The following is a 14,712-nucleotide window of genomic DNA, read 5'->3' on the forward strand; positions in this document are numbered from 1 at the left end:
GCTAGTGAGGAGCTATTTTCATTAGTAATTATTATTGTTCATATCCCTCTTCCCCTCAGTCCTCCCCCTCCCCCTTTCAACAAAGCAAATGTCTTTATGTGAGGACTTTTATTTCTATCTGACCACATTATTATATGATTCCAGGTGGGGAGTATAGTGAAGATGATGTAAATGAATTAGTGAAGGAAGATGAAGTGGATGGTGAAGAACAGACCCAGAAAACCAAAGGGACAAAAAGGAAGGCTCAGAGCATTCCAGCCAGGTGATGCTGCCCTTGAGGCCTTTAGAGTGCTTGGATGATAGAGTTTGGTTTTGCTTTCTGCTTTTTAAACAAATTGTCCAGGTCTCTAACCTTTCCTTCTTTGAGGGAAACATTTGCCAATGTTTTAAATTCATGGTGGTCTTTGGCAAATTTAAGCAAGCTTTGTTTTTATTTTTTGTACCAGTCCTGGGGCTTGATACTCCCGGCTTGGGTGCTGTCTTGGAACTTTTGTGTGTAAGGTTAGTGCTTCACCATTTGAGCCACAGATCCATCTTTCCTGCTTAAGCTGGCTTTGAACTGTCCTTGATCTCAGCCTCCTGAGTAGCTAGGATTACACGTGTGAGTCACTGAGCCCGACCAGATTTCTAGCTTTTCATTTAAAAATACAATAGGTAAAAAGGTGCCCAAATTAAAGCTCTATTGCTTGAAAGCTGATTCCTCAGTACCACATAAACAAAAGGCCAGAAGTAGCTCTGTGGCTCCAGTGGTAGAGTACTAGCCTTGAGCAAAGGAGCTCAGTGACAGTGCCCAGGCCCCAAGACTGGCAAAAGAAAAGAATGCCCTGTTCTTGAGCAGTCCCTAGCACTTAATGCCTTGCCAACCACTCTGTTATTGGACACTCTGTGCATGTATAACATGTACATGTATATTCTCTGTCCTCTTTGTTTAAAAAGTACAAATGATAGCATGCTCTACATGTGGTTTCTCTTTGCTGTGTTGTCCAGGTTGGGCTTGAACACTTGTGATCCTCTGTCCTTAACCTCTTGAGTAGCTGGGTCTGTGCTACCATACCTGCCTGGAATATTGTTTCTTCTCTTAGTTTACAACCTAGGATGGTACAATGGCAGTACATTTACACATATCTCGTTTTTCTCAGTGACTACAAAGTGTGCTTCGTATAACTAGACCTTACTTAAGCATTTCCTTATTGAGGAGCATTGAACCTCAGCATTTTACCTCATAAACGAGGTAAAAGAAGACTGTAGTGAATGTTCTTTGTATATGTCTTTGTATACATGTATGAGTCTGTAAGTCAGATTCATAGATGTAAAGATTATCTGATCTGAAGTCATATGTAGTTACTTTTTTAAACTAAGAATTGCAAGGTTTTTCTCTTTCTCTTTTTTAATCTTTGGGCTTGAACTCGGGGCCTGGGCACTGTCCCTTAGCTTTTTTTTTGCTCAAGGCTGATGCTCTACCACTTTGAGCCACAGCTCCACTTCAGATTTTCTGGTGGCTACTTCGATCTAAGAGTCTCATGGACTTTGTTACCCAGACTAGCTTCTTACCACCATCCTCAGATCTCAGTTTCCTGAAGCGCTAGGATTACAGACATGAGCCATCAGTACCTGGCAATTTTATTTCTTTCCTTTTTTTTTTTTTCCAGTCCTGGGGCTTGAACTCGGGGCCTGAGCACTGTCCCTGGCTTCTTTTTGCTCAAGGCTAGCACTCTACCACTTGAGCCACAGTGCCCCTTCTGGCTTTTTCTATATACATGGCGCTGAGGAATCGAACCCTGGGCCTCATGTATACGAGGCAAGCACTCTTGCCACTAGGCCATATTTCCAGCCCCAATTTTCTTTCCTTTTTTCACCAGTCCTCAGGCTTGAACTCAGGGCCTGGGCTTCTTTTGCTCAAGGCTAGTGCTCTAACACTTGAGCCATAGCTCCACTTCAGGCTTTTTTTGTTTTTGTGGTACTGAGGAATCAAACCCAGGGCTTCATGCTCTACTACTAAGCCACCTTCTCATTCCAGATTTATTTCCTTAAAAGTCACCTTACGACAAATTTAAAATCTGGAAAAGTCCATTATTCCACCAAAAGAGTTGATAATGTGGTGTTTTTCATGCCATATTGTTTGAGGTTGTAGATTATTAACTACAGGGGCTTATCTCTGACCTGGAGCCAGGATGCAGAACAGGTGACAGACAAATCAACAAGACCATGTATTTACACTGAAAGTGTGAGGAGGCCTCCTAAAATGCTAGAGAGGCAACATTGCTGCAAATGCAAACCTTAGCCCAAGATAGCTGAGGAATCAGGAAATTCTAATTTTAAAAAAAAATAGCATATATCTGGTGTTATACTGCCACCAAAGTTAGGAAAATTCTGATTGAATTAAAAAATTTAATGTAAAGATGATGTACAGAGGGATTGCAGTTACATAAATCAGGTAATATGTATATTTCCTTTGGGGGGGGGCAATGTCACTCTGATTTTTTTGTTAGTTGTGGGGCTTGAACTCAGGGCCTAGGTGCTATCCCTGAGCCTCTTTGTGCTCAAGGCTAGCGCTCTACCATATGAGCCATAGCATTTTTTTTTTCCAGTTTTTGAATGGTTAATTGGAGATAAGAGTTTCAAGTGGACTTTTCTGCCTGAGCTGGATTCAAGCCACTATCCTCAGATCTCAGCCCCCTTAGTAGCTAGGATTACAGGAGTGAGCCACCAGTGCCTGGCTTCTGATTAATTTTTAACTCATATAAGAACATATTATTTTTGTCTTCCTGAGTACTAAAGCAGCTTATGAAAAGGAGTAAAAGAACTTTAGATATTAGATCACCACTAAAGGACAAAATACTATATGATGCAATATACTCATACATCTTGGGCCTAGTACTCTTACCTGTAAGTTTTTCTTATTCTAACTTTGATTTCTTTACAAGGTGGTACAGAGTATTGTATTTTTTTCTCCTGTGAGCTTCTGGAGAAAATAACAGAAAGGAACTTGATGCTCTTCCCAATAGAATTTATTCTTCAAATGGAGGAGGTTGAAAAAGTAAAAAAAAATACGTGTGTGTGTGTGTACACACATATATACACATATACATGTGTGCATTTGGCATATACATATTCTTAGAATAATCTTTCTGAACAGATTAGTGCTATGAAGTGATTTGTGTGTTTTCTTAGACTTACACACCATTTTGGTATGATTTAAGTGATTGGTGGAAATGCAGACAGTAAAAACTCTTTATTTTTACAAATTTCAGGTTCCTTTCCTTGCTCCCCCACTTATTATTAGTAGCCCTAGATGCATCTTTTTTCAGGTATGCAAGGGATAAAAATAATTTTGCATGTGTGTCTTGTCTTTCTTCCTGGTGACTGTTGGTGATTAGGAAAAGGAAACAAAGTGGTCTCTTGTTAGAAGAGGAGGAGGAAGAGGAAGAGGAGGATACCAGGGCAGAATCTGGAGGAACTAGTAGCGAGGAAGAAGATGGAGAAGAGCAAGAAAAAGGCATTGGATCAGAGGTTGCAAGGAAGAAGAAAGAGGATGAGCTGTGGGCCAGCTTCCTCAACGATGTGGGGCCAAAATCAAAAGCATCCCCAACTACACAGGTTAAGGTAAGTTTAGAGATGAATATCTCTCCGGAAATATCCTAAGTTTTTAGAATTTCATTTCCTCCTTTTTAATTTGCAAACTGAGATTTGAATCTTTTTTTTTTTTTTTTTTTGCCAGTCCTGGGGCTTGGACTCAGGGCCTGAGCACTGTCCCTGGCTTCTTTTTGCTCAAGGCTAGCACTCTGCCACTTGAGCCACAGCTCTACTTCTGGCCGTTTTCTGTATATGTGGTGCTGGGGAATCGAACCCAGGGCCTCATGTATACGAGGCAAGCATTTTTGCCACTAGGCCATATCCCCAGCCCCTTGAATCTTTTTTTAAATTTAATTTTATTGTCAAGGTGATGTACAAAGGGGTTACCGTTACATACATAAGGCAGTGAGTACATTTCTTGTCAAACTTGTTACCTCTCCCTCATTTTTCTTCCACCTTCCCTCCCCGAGATTTGAATCTTATAGCCAGAAACAGACTTTTTGTTGGGGCTAAGTTTACACTTTGTTGTAATTGATTGGATTTCTTTATCTTTTCATAGACAGGAGAAGAGAGTGAAGAGACAAGTTCAAGTAAAGTGTTGGTAAAAACAGATGATCTAGAGAAACCTAAAGAAACTGAAAAAGTTAAAATCACTAAGGTGTTTGACTTTGCTGGTGAGGAAGTGAGGTAAGAGGACCTTTACATACTAATGAAGCCAGTAAAACTAATGCTTTTAAAAATGAGCAGCTTCCTAATGTTAGCACCTTTCTTCATTTTAACACATCTTAATATTTTGGAAAAGTTTTATTATCTGAGAAAAAAAATTATTTCTACTTGCTCATTGCATGTTTTGTGACTTTGGATGTCTTTATTCTAAAGAAAATGAAATAGCCCCATGAGACCTCTAAAATCAGGTAACAATTGAAAATTCTAGGAGAAAAATTTGGCTCCAATATTATTTTCTTAATGTTATCTAAATGGGTTTGAGGTTTGTTTACTATGATTTAGAAAAACAGTAGAGGCATAAGGTCTTGACCAGTTTAACCTACTGGCTGTTTTAAGTTAAAAGCCATATGCTTGGAATTTATTCACTTAACTGTAAATTTAAAAAAAAAAAATCACACTTGGGCTGGGAATTTGGCCTAATGGTAAAGTGGCTCACCTCCTATACATGAAGCCCTGGGTTCGATTCCTCAACACCACATATATAGAAAACGGCCAGAAGTGGCGCTGTGGCTCAAGTGGCAGAGTATTAGCCTTGAGCAAAAGGAAGCCAGGGACAGTGCTCAGGCCCTGAGTTCAAGCCCCAGGACTGGCAAAGAAAAAAAAAAGTCACACTTGAACAAAATGATTATAAAAGTAACACCTTACAAAGGTGAATGCTTATATTTTGTTACGTTTGGGGGTTTTTGACAAAATAACACTTAAAATACTGTACCTATGTAATTTGTCCTTACTGCGGGTGGCTGATACATGGTTTCTATCATGTGACTCACCTGAAAGTTTGATTCTGAGGCAGTGATTCTGCTGGTCATGTCTTTCTTTTTTTCTTATTTATTGTCAAAGTGATATACAGAGAGGTTACAGTTTCATAAGTTAGGCATTGGATACATTTCTTGTACTGTTACCTCCTCCCTCACTTCCCCCTCCCCCTTTCTCTCTCCCGCCATGAGTTGTTCAGTTGGTTTACACCAAACATTTTTGCAAGTATTGCTTTTGTAGTCATTTGTCTTTTTATCCTGTGTCTCTCGACTTTGGTATTCCCTTTCAGTTTCCTAGTTCTAGTACCGGTATACACTGTTTCCAGTGTACTCAGATAAGATATAGTGATAGTGCAGGTACAACCACAGGAAGGGGATACAAGAGTATCATCACCAATAGAAGCTACGGTTTCACATGGCATGTTGAAAGTAATTACAACAGTGAAACATGTCTTAATATTATGACATCGTCAAGATTTCTATGTGTTTCCAGTTTCCAAACATTTTGTCTTAGACCAAAAGAGGTGGACTTTTTTGCTCTTTCTTTTTTTCTCATTTTTTTTCACTAACATGTAGTTTTGCAGGCCAAACTTTGAGTAGCATTATTTATGATTCTGTTAAAAATTTCCCCCAATTATCTCAATGATGTCCTCTTCACTTAATTTGGCTAAGATCCAATCCAATATTAAATTCTACATTTTGTTTTTTAAGAGTTCAAGCCCCAGGCCTGGCAAAATAATAGTAATTATTATAATGTACTGTACTAGACATATAGATTAATAAATGTACAGGTTAATTCTGCCTTAGCCTAGATAATTTCCCATGTGGTATATAGAATATCCAGGGAAAAATTACTTATAACTTCATCAGTAGTCTGCATAGAGGGCTCAAAAATGCTGGGAATAAGCTGATCAAATTAAAATTTATGGCTGATGCAAATCAAATACTTACATGCCACACATTTACTTCTTTTTTTTTTTTTTTTTTTTTTTGGCCAGTCCTGGGCCTTGGACTCAGGGCCTGAGCACTGTCCCTGGCTTCTTCCCGCTCAAGGCTAGCACTCTGCCACTTGAGCCACAGCGCCGCTTCTGGCCGTTTTCTGTATATGTGGTGCTGGGGAATCGAACCTAGGGCCTCGTGTATCCAAGGCAGGCACTCTTGCCACTAGGCTATATCCCCAGCCCCACACATTTACTTCTTGATTTTTTTTTTTTTTAAGCATGCAGTAAATTTCAATATTGGTGGAGTATTCAAGCAGTTGGCCATTTCCACAATTTGTCAGAAGAGGGCAGTACCAAATCTATCAAAAAGGAAACAAATGAGTATTGAAGGACTTTTTTTTATTCCTGAAAGTAATATGTGCTTATTATAGCTAAGAAGCCATACATAGGAAGACAAGAGAAAGTATCCTTTTTATTTTAATTGCTTTACCTTTTTGGTACTGGGGATCAAACCCAGGATGTTATACTTGCTAAGCAAGTACTTTGCCACTGAGCTGCATCCCAGCCCAAAAAAGTATTCTTTAATTCCCTTTCCCTAAAGAGGATGGAAACTCTATTAATACTTGGTATGTTGGTAGGTTTTTTTAAACCTTATTTATATTTAACTTTGGTTGTTATAAGTAACTCTCTTGAGGGAACTTGGGAGATTTGAATTTTAATTAACAGCCTAGACATAAATTTGGTGTCTAGATTTAAACATATCTTCTCTCTCTCTCTCGCTCTCTCTCTCTCTGCGCTTGGTCATGGTCTTAAACTCAGGGCCTAAGTGCTGTCCATGGGTTCTCTTTTGCTAAAGGTTAGCAACACCTTGAGCCATAGCTCCACTTCTGGTTTGGTTTTTTTTTTTTTTTTTTTTTTTTTTGGCCAGTCCTGGGCCTTGGACTCAGGGCCTGAGCACTGTCCCAGGCTTCTTCCCGCTCAAGGCTAGCACTCTGCCACTTGAGCCACAGCGCCACTTCTGGCCGTTTTCTGTATATGTGGTGCTGGGGAATCGAACCTAGGGCCTCGTGTATCCGAGGCAGGCACTCTTGCCACTAGGCTATATCCCCAGCCCTCTGGTTTGGTTTTTGAGTGGTTGATTGGAGATGAGGGTCTCATGGGGACTTACTGCCCAGTCTGGCTTTGAACTGTGATCCTTAGATCTCAGCCTTCTGAGTAGCTAGGGGTGTGAGCCACTGATGCCTGGCTCTTTTTACCTCTTGATATCATTATTCTACTTTTTCTTTTTGTCTTTGTATCATTATGAACATTACTACATTTTTAAGAAATGTGAGAAAACTAGTAATCGCTGGGAAGAATTTGTACTTGTAAGCACAATGTAATGGTAGCACAAAACTAGTCTTAGTTTTTCTAATGATGTTTTGATTGTTGAGCTGTTTTGTTTTTTGTTTTGTTTTGTTTTTGGCCAGTCCTGGGGCTTGGACTGAGGGTCTGAGCACTGTCCCTGGCTTCTTTTTGCTCAAGGCTAGCACTCTACCACTGGAGCCACAGCGCCACTTCTGGCTTTTTCTGTATATGTGATGCTGAGAAATCAAACCCAGGGCTTCATGTATACGAGACAAGCACTCTACCACTGGGCTATATTCCCAGCCCCTGATTGTTGAGTTTTTTATTTTTGGTGTTTCATAGTTTATTAACCTTGGGAAATAGGGAAAATAGTATTTTTATCTGTCCTTACCCTATAATCAGCTGAGCCAACTAGCTCAGACTGTCCTAAATGATTCACCTTTTGGAAAAGGCCAGTCATGGAAAGTTTCTGCCCAAATGAGGACTTTTCAGGAAATACTGAGTAAGTGAAAATGAATTTAAAATGGAATTTCTGCTGAGAATACTTGAATTAATTACTGGTAACAATAAGGCTTTTCCAGTGGGCATTGGTGGCCCATAGCTGTAATCCTAACTATACAGGAAACTAGTTCAAAGCCAGCCTGGGCAGGAAAATTGTAAGACTCTTATCTCTAATTAACCACCAGAAAACCAGAAGTGGCACTTTGGCTAAAATGGTAGAGTGCTAGCATTGAGCAAAAACCTCAGGGACAGCACCCAAGCCCCTCGTTCAAGCCCCATTGGCCCCCCCCCCCCAAAAAAAGGAGCTTTTTCCTGTCAGGGTTCCCTTTTGTCTCTTTTGAAATGGTCTATGACTTAGCTATTCTACTTGAGAATGCTTTCGTAGGCTAATCTTTTATTTTTGTTTTAAGTAGGGTTCTAATATTCCCAATCTAAAGAATAATCTAATGTTTACTTCAGTTATCAAAAGTCCTGAAAAAAGGGGCTGGGGATATAGCCTAGTGGCAAGAGTGCCTGCCTCGGATACACGAGGCCCTAGGTTCGATTCCCCAGCACCACATATACAGAAAACGGCCAGAAGCGGCGCTGTGGCTCAAGTGGCAGAGTGCTAGCCTTGAGCGGGAAGAAGCCAGGGACAGTGCTCAGGCCCTGAGTCCAAGGCCCAGGACTGGCCAAAAAAAAAAAAAAAAAAAAAAAAAAAGTCCTGAAAAAAGCACTAGTGGCCCACTCCTGTAATCCTAACAATTCAGGAGGCTGAGGATCATAGTTCAAAGCCAACTCGGGCAGGAAAAATCCATGAGACTCTTTATCCCCAATTAACCATCAGGCCCTGAGTTCAAGGTCTACAACTAACAAAGGAAAGTTTATGTATTATGTTTTCTAGTGAATTGTGGGCAAGACTCTGGCACTAGAAATTGAGAGAATTATCTCCACTAGTTATACTTTCTGCATGCCTCCTCTGTGGTACTTAATATATTTAATGAATTGTCATGTCTTGCTTTCATGATTGTTCTGCTGGGCTGTGAGCTTAAAGCAGAAGTCCTGTCACATTTCTTTGTGTCTTCAGTGTCTACACAGAGCCAGGATCACGGTAGTTGCTCCTAAAATATTTATCCAAGTAGCTAATGCAAGTAGTAAACCCAGAAAACAACGAAATGAAGCATGCGCTACGTAAAGGCTATGTTTCTTTCTAATACATTGAGCTGACATTCTGAAATGTCACAGTGGTCTATCTTGATGTGCATTTTTAAAATTTTTGTTCCTGAGTATTCTGTGACTTTATTGAGGGTTGATGGTGGTTGCAGTGCTAGCATGTTCCTCTTTCATACTATGTAAGTACTCTACCACTTGAACCATGTCCCCGGCAATACCTAGCTTTTTTGTTGTTTTTTTTGCCAGTCCTGGGGCTTGGACTCAGGGGCTGAGCACTGTCCCTGGCTTCTTTTTTTTTTTTTTTTTTTTGCTCAAGGCTAGCACTCTGCCACTCGAGCCACAGTGCCACTTCTGGCCATTTTCTGTGTATGTGGTGCTGGGGAATTGAACCCAGGGCCTCATGTATATGAGGCAAGCACTCTTGCCACTAGGCCATATCCTCAGCCCCAATACCTAGTCTTAAATATAAAATAAGAGCTAGTGCCAGTGGCTCACACCTGTAATACTAGCTACCCAGAAGGCTGAGATCTGAGAACCACAGTTCAGAGCCAGCGTGGGCAGGAAAGTCCGAGAGTCCCTTACCTCCAACAAAAAGTCCTCTGAAGAAGCCAGAAGTATTCCTGTGGTTTAAGTCTTGAGCACAGAGATAGTCAGGGACAGAGCTCAGGCCCTGAGTTCAAGCCTCAGGATTGGGAAAAAAAAAAAAAAAAAAGACTGGGTCTTGATAACTTTGCCCAGCTAGCCTTGAACTCTCCATCCTCCCAAAGTTCCTCCCAAGTAGTTGAAATTACAGACATGAACCACTGTTTCTAGCTCTGTAGTTCTGTTTATAGAAGCTCATCCTTCACTTTAGAAAAATTTCCTTATTTATTTTAGGGGGAAAGATGGAATTCAGGGCTTCAGGCTTCTCCACTAACATTGAGACACACCCAGTTCTGGAAATTTTTTATTGTTGGTAGCTTCTCTCTTGTTTTATTTTTGTCTGAATTACATAGTAGTTGAATCAATGTAATGGAGTATACCATGCTTGGGTAACAAGCTGAACACCTCAGCATAGCACAATATAGTGTATATTGCTGCTGAAAAGTCCAGTAGGACTGGGTCGCACTCCATCTTGTAACTGCCCTCTGGAATGCCCAGGCTTCAAGCATTCTCTGGCAAGTAAAGAGTGAAGAGATCTTCACTTAGTTCCCCTGTTGTGAGGGTCAGATCACAGTCCTATTCTTTGTGATATAGAGCTTTGGTAGTTTTTATTTCTTGAAAGGGTAATAGATTCTGCTGTGGTGGGAATGACAGGTGGTGTTTTGAGGCAAGGGATCTGTGCTGCTGACATTCTTTGATTTTTTCAAGGCTAGTGCACTACCATTTCTCACAGCTCCACTTCTGGCTTTTTGGTGCTTACTTGCAGATAAGAGACTCAGACTTTCGTGCCTGAGCTGGCATTGAACCACAACCCTCAGATCTCAGCCTCTTGAGTAGTTGGGATTGTAGGTGTGAGCCACTGGCACCCAGCTTTTTTTTTTTTTTTTAAGTAGTATTGGGGATTGAACTCAAGGCCTTGCATTTGCTAAGCAAGCAGTCTACCACTTGAGCCACACCTCCAGCCGTTTAAAAAAATCTTTCTAGGATTCTGTGTTGCAAACCAAAGATAATGACTTTTTCTATTTGCTTTCTATTTCCTAAAAATTTGATTGAAGTCTTTTCTATTAGATTTCTTGATATCTTTGTATAGTTTCAGTTTTTAAATTTGTTTACTATCATTTAATAGGGTATTTGATAGGGAGAGTAGAGAAAAAGCATGTGTAAATGGAAGCTTCTTCTAGTTCTTAATGATGTTGAATCTGTTCTTCCTCCACCTTCTTGTATGGTGACTTGAGTTCTGAATAACTTGGTGGAGGCAGCACAGAGGCCCCTTCCACAATGGGTCATGTTAAGGATTTGGAAGAGGATGTTGGATGGGAAATTTGTGACAGCAAGTTTTGGAAAGTATTAATCTGTTGCAGGATTCTCTCCAGCATTGTTGCTTAATCTCCATGTAGTCTTGAATAGCAGGTTAACTCCCAAGATTTCACTTTTCAAACTCATGAATGTAAATAATGTCAGCCAGCTGTTGCTACAGTAATGCCAACAAACCATCCCCGACTCAGCAACATGCAACCAACAAAAGCATTTATTTCCTGTTCATGTACATCTGAGTATCTGGGATGTGGCTGATCTGTTTGAGATTTTTATTTTTTTTTTTGGCCAGTCCTGGGCCTTGGACTGGCTGAGCACTGTCCCTGGCTTCCTTTTGCTCAAGGCTAGCACTCTGCCACTTGAGCCACAGTGCCACTTCTGGCCATTTTCTGTATATGTGGTGCTGGGGAATCGAACCCAGGGCTTCATGTATATGAGGCGAGCACTCTTGCCACTAGGCCATATCCCCAGCCCCAAATTTTGAATTGTACAGTGCCAAGGTAAATTATTTTTATTTATTTATTTATTTGCCAGTCCTGGGCCTTGGACTCAGGGCCTGAGCACTGTCCATGGCTTCTCTTTGCTCACTCTGCCACTTGGTGGCTGATCTGTTTGGATGAAGGCTTAACCTTGGCTTTGTGACATATATGTATTTGATACATAGTACTAAATGCGGCTGCAAGATCCACCTAGAAGGTGAATAAACAGAAACTCGCATTCCCTCAGAGGTGTAACTTAAAGGATGTACTAGTCATTCTTGGTCAATCTTTGATTGGATAAGTTGGTTCAATACTTACTATACCATGACCATAATTTTGGACCCTCTTACTGACAGAACTCAAATAACATTCCTTGTGGTTTTTGTTTTTGGTTTTGTTTTTTTGGACTGACAAGCCATAGGAGGCATTAGATAATTCTCTTACATTTATCTGAAATTTCAGTCACCGTAGGTATCCTTATTTGATCCATATAATTCAGGTTTATTGAGGGCAGTTTTTCAAATTTGAAATGACACTAGTTATCTTCCCTTTTCTTAGATTTTTTTTTTTTTTTTTTTTTTGGCCAGTCCTGGGCCTTGGACTCAGGGCCTGAGCACTGTCCCTGGCTTCTTCCCGCTCAAGGCTAGCACTCTGCCACTTGAGCCACAGCGCCGCTTCTGGCCGTTTTCTGTATATGTGGTGCTGGGGAATCGAACCTAGGGCCTCGTGTATCCGAGGCAGGCACTCTTGCCACTAGGCTATATCCCTAGCCCAGATTTTTGCTTCTCTTTATTCCTCTTGTAAATTTGATGTTTCTTTCCTTGAAACAGGGTGACTAAGGAAGTGGATGCTACATCTAAAGAAGCCAAATCCTTCTTGAAGCAGAATGAGAAAGAAAAGCCACAGGCTAATGTCCCTTCAGCTGTGCCATCACTCCCTGCTGGATCAGGGTGAGTATTTTGAGACTCAGATCCCCGTGTACTTGACAGTTGGGAAAGCTGTTTTCCAAAGGACCTGCTTGTTTAAGGACTCTTAGTTTTCTTTACCAAGAGAGAAAATTAAAGAGAATTATTACTGCTGCTTTGACTTTCCTAAAGTATTTACCAAGAAGGAAGTTACAACAAAAATTACTTGCTTTCTTAATGCCAGCTTTACAGAAGCCCTAGTTTTTAGTGCTCACTGCAAAGTTGAACTTGTAAATTTTGTATCTAAAAATAATTTTTGAATTGCATTATCAGCAGTTTGTCAAATCGCCCCTCTCCTTGGTATTGAGAGTCAAACCTAAGATGTTATGGATGACAAGCACTCTATTACTGAGCTATGTCCTCAGCAATTAGAACTTGAAGGAACATTTGACTAGAATATTTAATCATATCCTTGTGATCTTAAAACAACAAAAAGTTGGGCTCACACCTATAATCCTAGCTTCTCAGGAGGCTGAGATCTGAGGATTGTAATTCAAAGCCAGCTTGGGCAGAAAGTCTGTGAGACTCTTACCTCCAGAGAAGCTGGAAGTGGAGCGGTGGCTCAAGTGGTAGAGTGCTATCCTTGAGCAAAAGAAGCTCAGGGACAGTGGCCAAGCCCTGAGTTCAAGCCCCGGGACTCTGTTTATTTAAACTGGTAAAGCAGGTGGCGGGGGAAGAAAGGGAAGAAAGAGAAACATTTCCTACAGGAAATGGGAACTGAAGACTTTGAAATTAGCTTTGCTTTCTTGCTGAGGCTGAACTCAAACTCTTCTTGAGGCAGGCTTGGGTGATTAGATATCAACATTGGCATTATCTCTAAATTGACTTAGCAGGGGCTGGGAATATGGCCCAGTGGCAAGAGAGCTCATCTTGTATACAGGAAGCCCTGGGTTCTATTCCCCAGCACCACATATATAGAAAACAGCCAGAGGTGGTGCTGGCGCCGTGTCTCAAGTGGTAGAGTGCTAGCCTTGAGCAAAAAGAAGCCAGGACAGTGCTCAGCCCCTGAGTCCAAGCCCCAGGACTGGCAAAAAAATAAAATAAAATAAATAAATAGACTTAGCAGAATTCCTGCTAAAACTGGGCTGTGCTGGTCCAGCAAGGACAGGGATGTGTGGCAAGGCTTAATTAAGAATAGGACTGAGGGCTGGGGATATGGCCTAGTGGCAAGAGTGCCTGCCTCATATACATGAGGCCCTGGGTTCGATTCCCCAGCACCACATATACAGAAAATGGCCAGAAGTGGCGCTGTGGCTCAAGTGGCAGAGTGCTGGCCTTGAGCAAAAAGAAGCCAGGGACAGTGCTCAGGCCCTGAGTCCAAGGTACTGGACTGGAAAAAAAAAAAAAACAATAGGACTGAGACAAGCCTGACAAAAGTTTGAGAGCCTTTCTCAGGTTATGCATACAAGGCAGTTCCCTAAGTAGAGAACAACAAGGAGTAGGGCACAGAAGGAATCTGGAGAGCCTGATCAGAAGCTGTTCCTGGAGCCTATTCTAGTTGAATGTTGTGAAATGTTTTTTGGCAAATTAATTACTGCTTATTCCCTTATAAGGGGGTAAAGTGAAATCTAACCCAAATCAAGTTCGTGAAAAGCTGCAATGATCAATGACTTCCAAGTGCCTGAGTCACAGTCTTTAGAATTATAGATAAAAATGAGACTGGGGGCTGGGAATGTGGCTTAGAGGTAGAGTCCTTGTCTAGCATGTAGGAAGCCCTGGGTTAGATTTCTCAGTACTACATAAACCATAAACAGAAAAAGCCAGAAGTGGCACTGTGGTTCAAATGGTAGAACGCTAGCCTTGAGCACAAAGAGGCTTGGGGACAACACCCTTGTTCCATAGTTCAAGCCCCCAGGACTGGCAAAAAGAGAGAGAATACATTTATTTGTGATACAATGCATCCTGTATCATGAACTTAAATTTCTGACCTTCAAGGTTAGTCTGATTGTTAAAATTATGCTTGGGAAAAAGCAGGCCAGGAGGAATTCAGCCATTCTGAGTATCAGGGTGGACTTGTTCTTCCAGTGCAAACTTTAGAATCTGCTGCAGACTCCATATGGTGGGTATGGGAAATCTTTTCAAGGGAAGAATTTATAGGAATAATCTTTATTAGGTCAAAAGAAAATTAATGCAGCAAAATATCTTTTACTGACTTGTTTTCTTGGGGGGGAAGAGGAGAGCTGCTTCAGTTTATAGAAATTATGTAGCAGAAACATGTTATTTGCTTATTTTCCTTTTCTCTAAACAGATTTAAGCAATACAGGAAAACCAGAGCAGGATAGTAAAACATCCTGTCTCACATCGTTAGCTTACAAAT

General features: G+C 41.0%; 1 protein-coding gene across 1 annotated transcript in view; it reads left to right on the top strand.

The window, feature by feature from the left end:
* Positions 1–14,712, top strand: part of Cfdp1 (craniofacial development protein 1) — an 85,717-nt gene that overhangs the window by 1,226 nt on the left and 69,779 nt on the right. The window contains exons 2-5 of the mRNA XM_048355111.1: positions 145–262; positions 3,378–3,603; positions 4,133–4,260; positions 12,261–12,380. Coding sequence (XP_048211068.1) covers positions 145–262; positions 3,378–3,603; positions 4,133–4,260; positions 12,261–12,380 — 592 coding nt within the window. The remainder of the gene's footprint in view (positions 1–144; positions 263–3,377; positions 3,604–4,132; positions 4,261–12,260; positions 12,381–14,712) is intronic.

This window comes from Perognathus longimembris, chromosome 10, assembly GCF_023159225.1.
Source record: "Perognathus longimembris pacificus isolate PPM17 chromosome 10, ASM2315922v1, whole genome shotgun sequence".
Taxonomy (NCBI): Eukaryota; Metazoa; Chordata; class Mammalia; order Rodentia; family Heteromyidae; genus Perognathus; species Perognathus longimembris.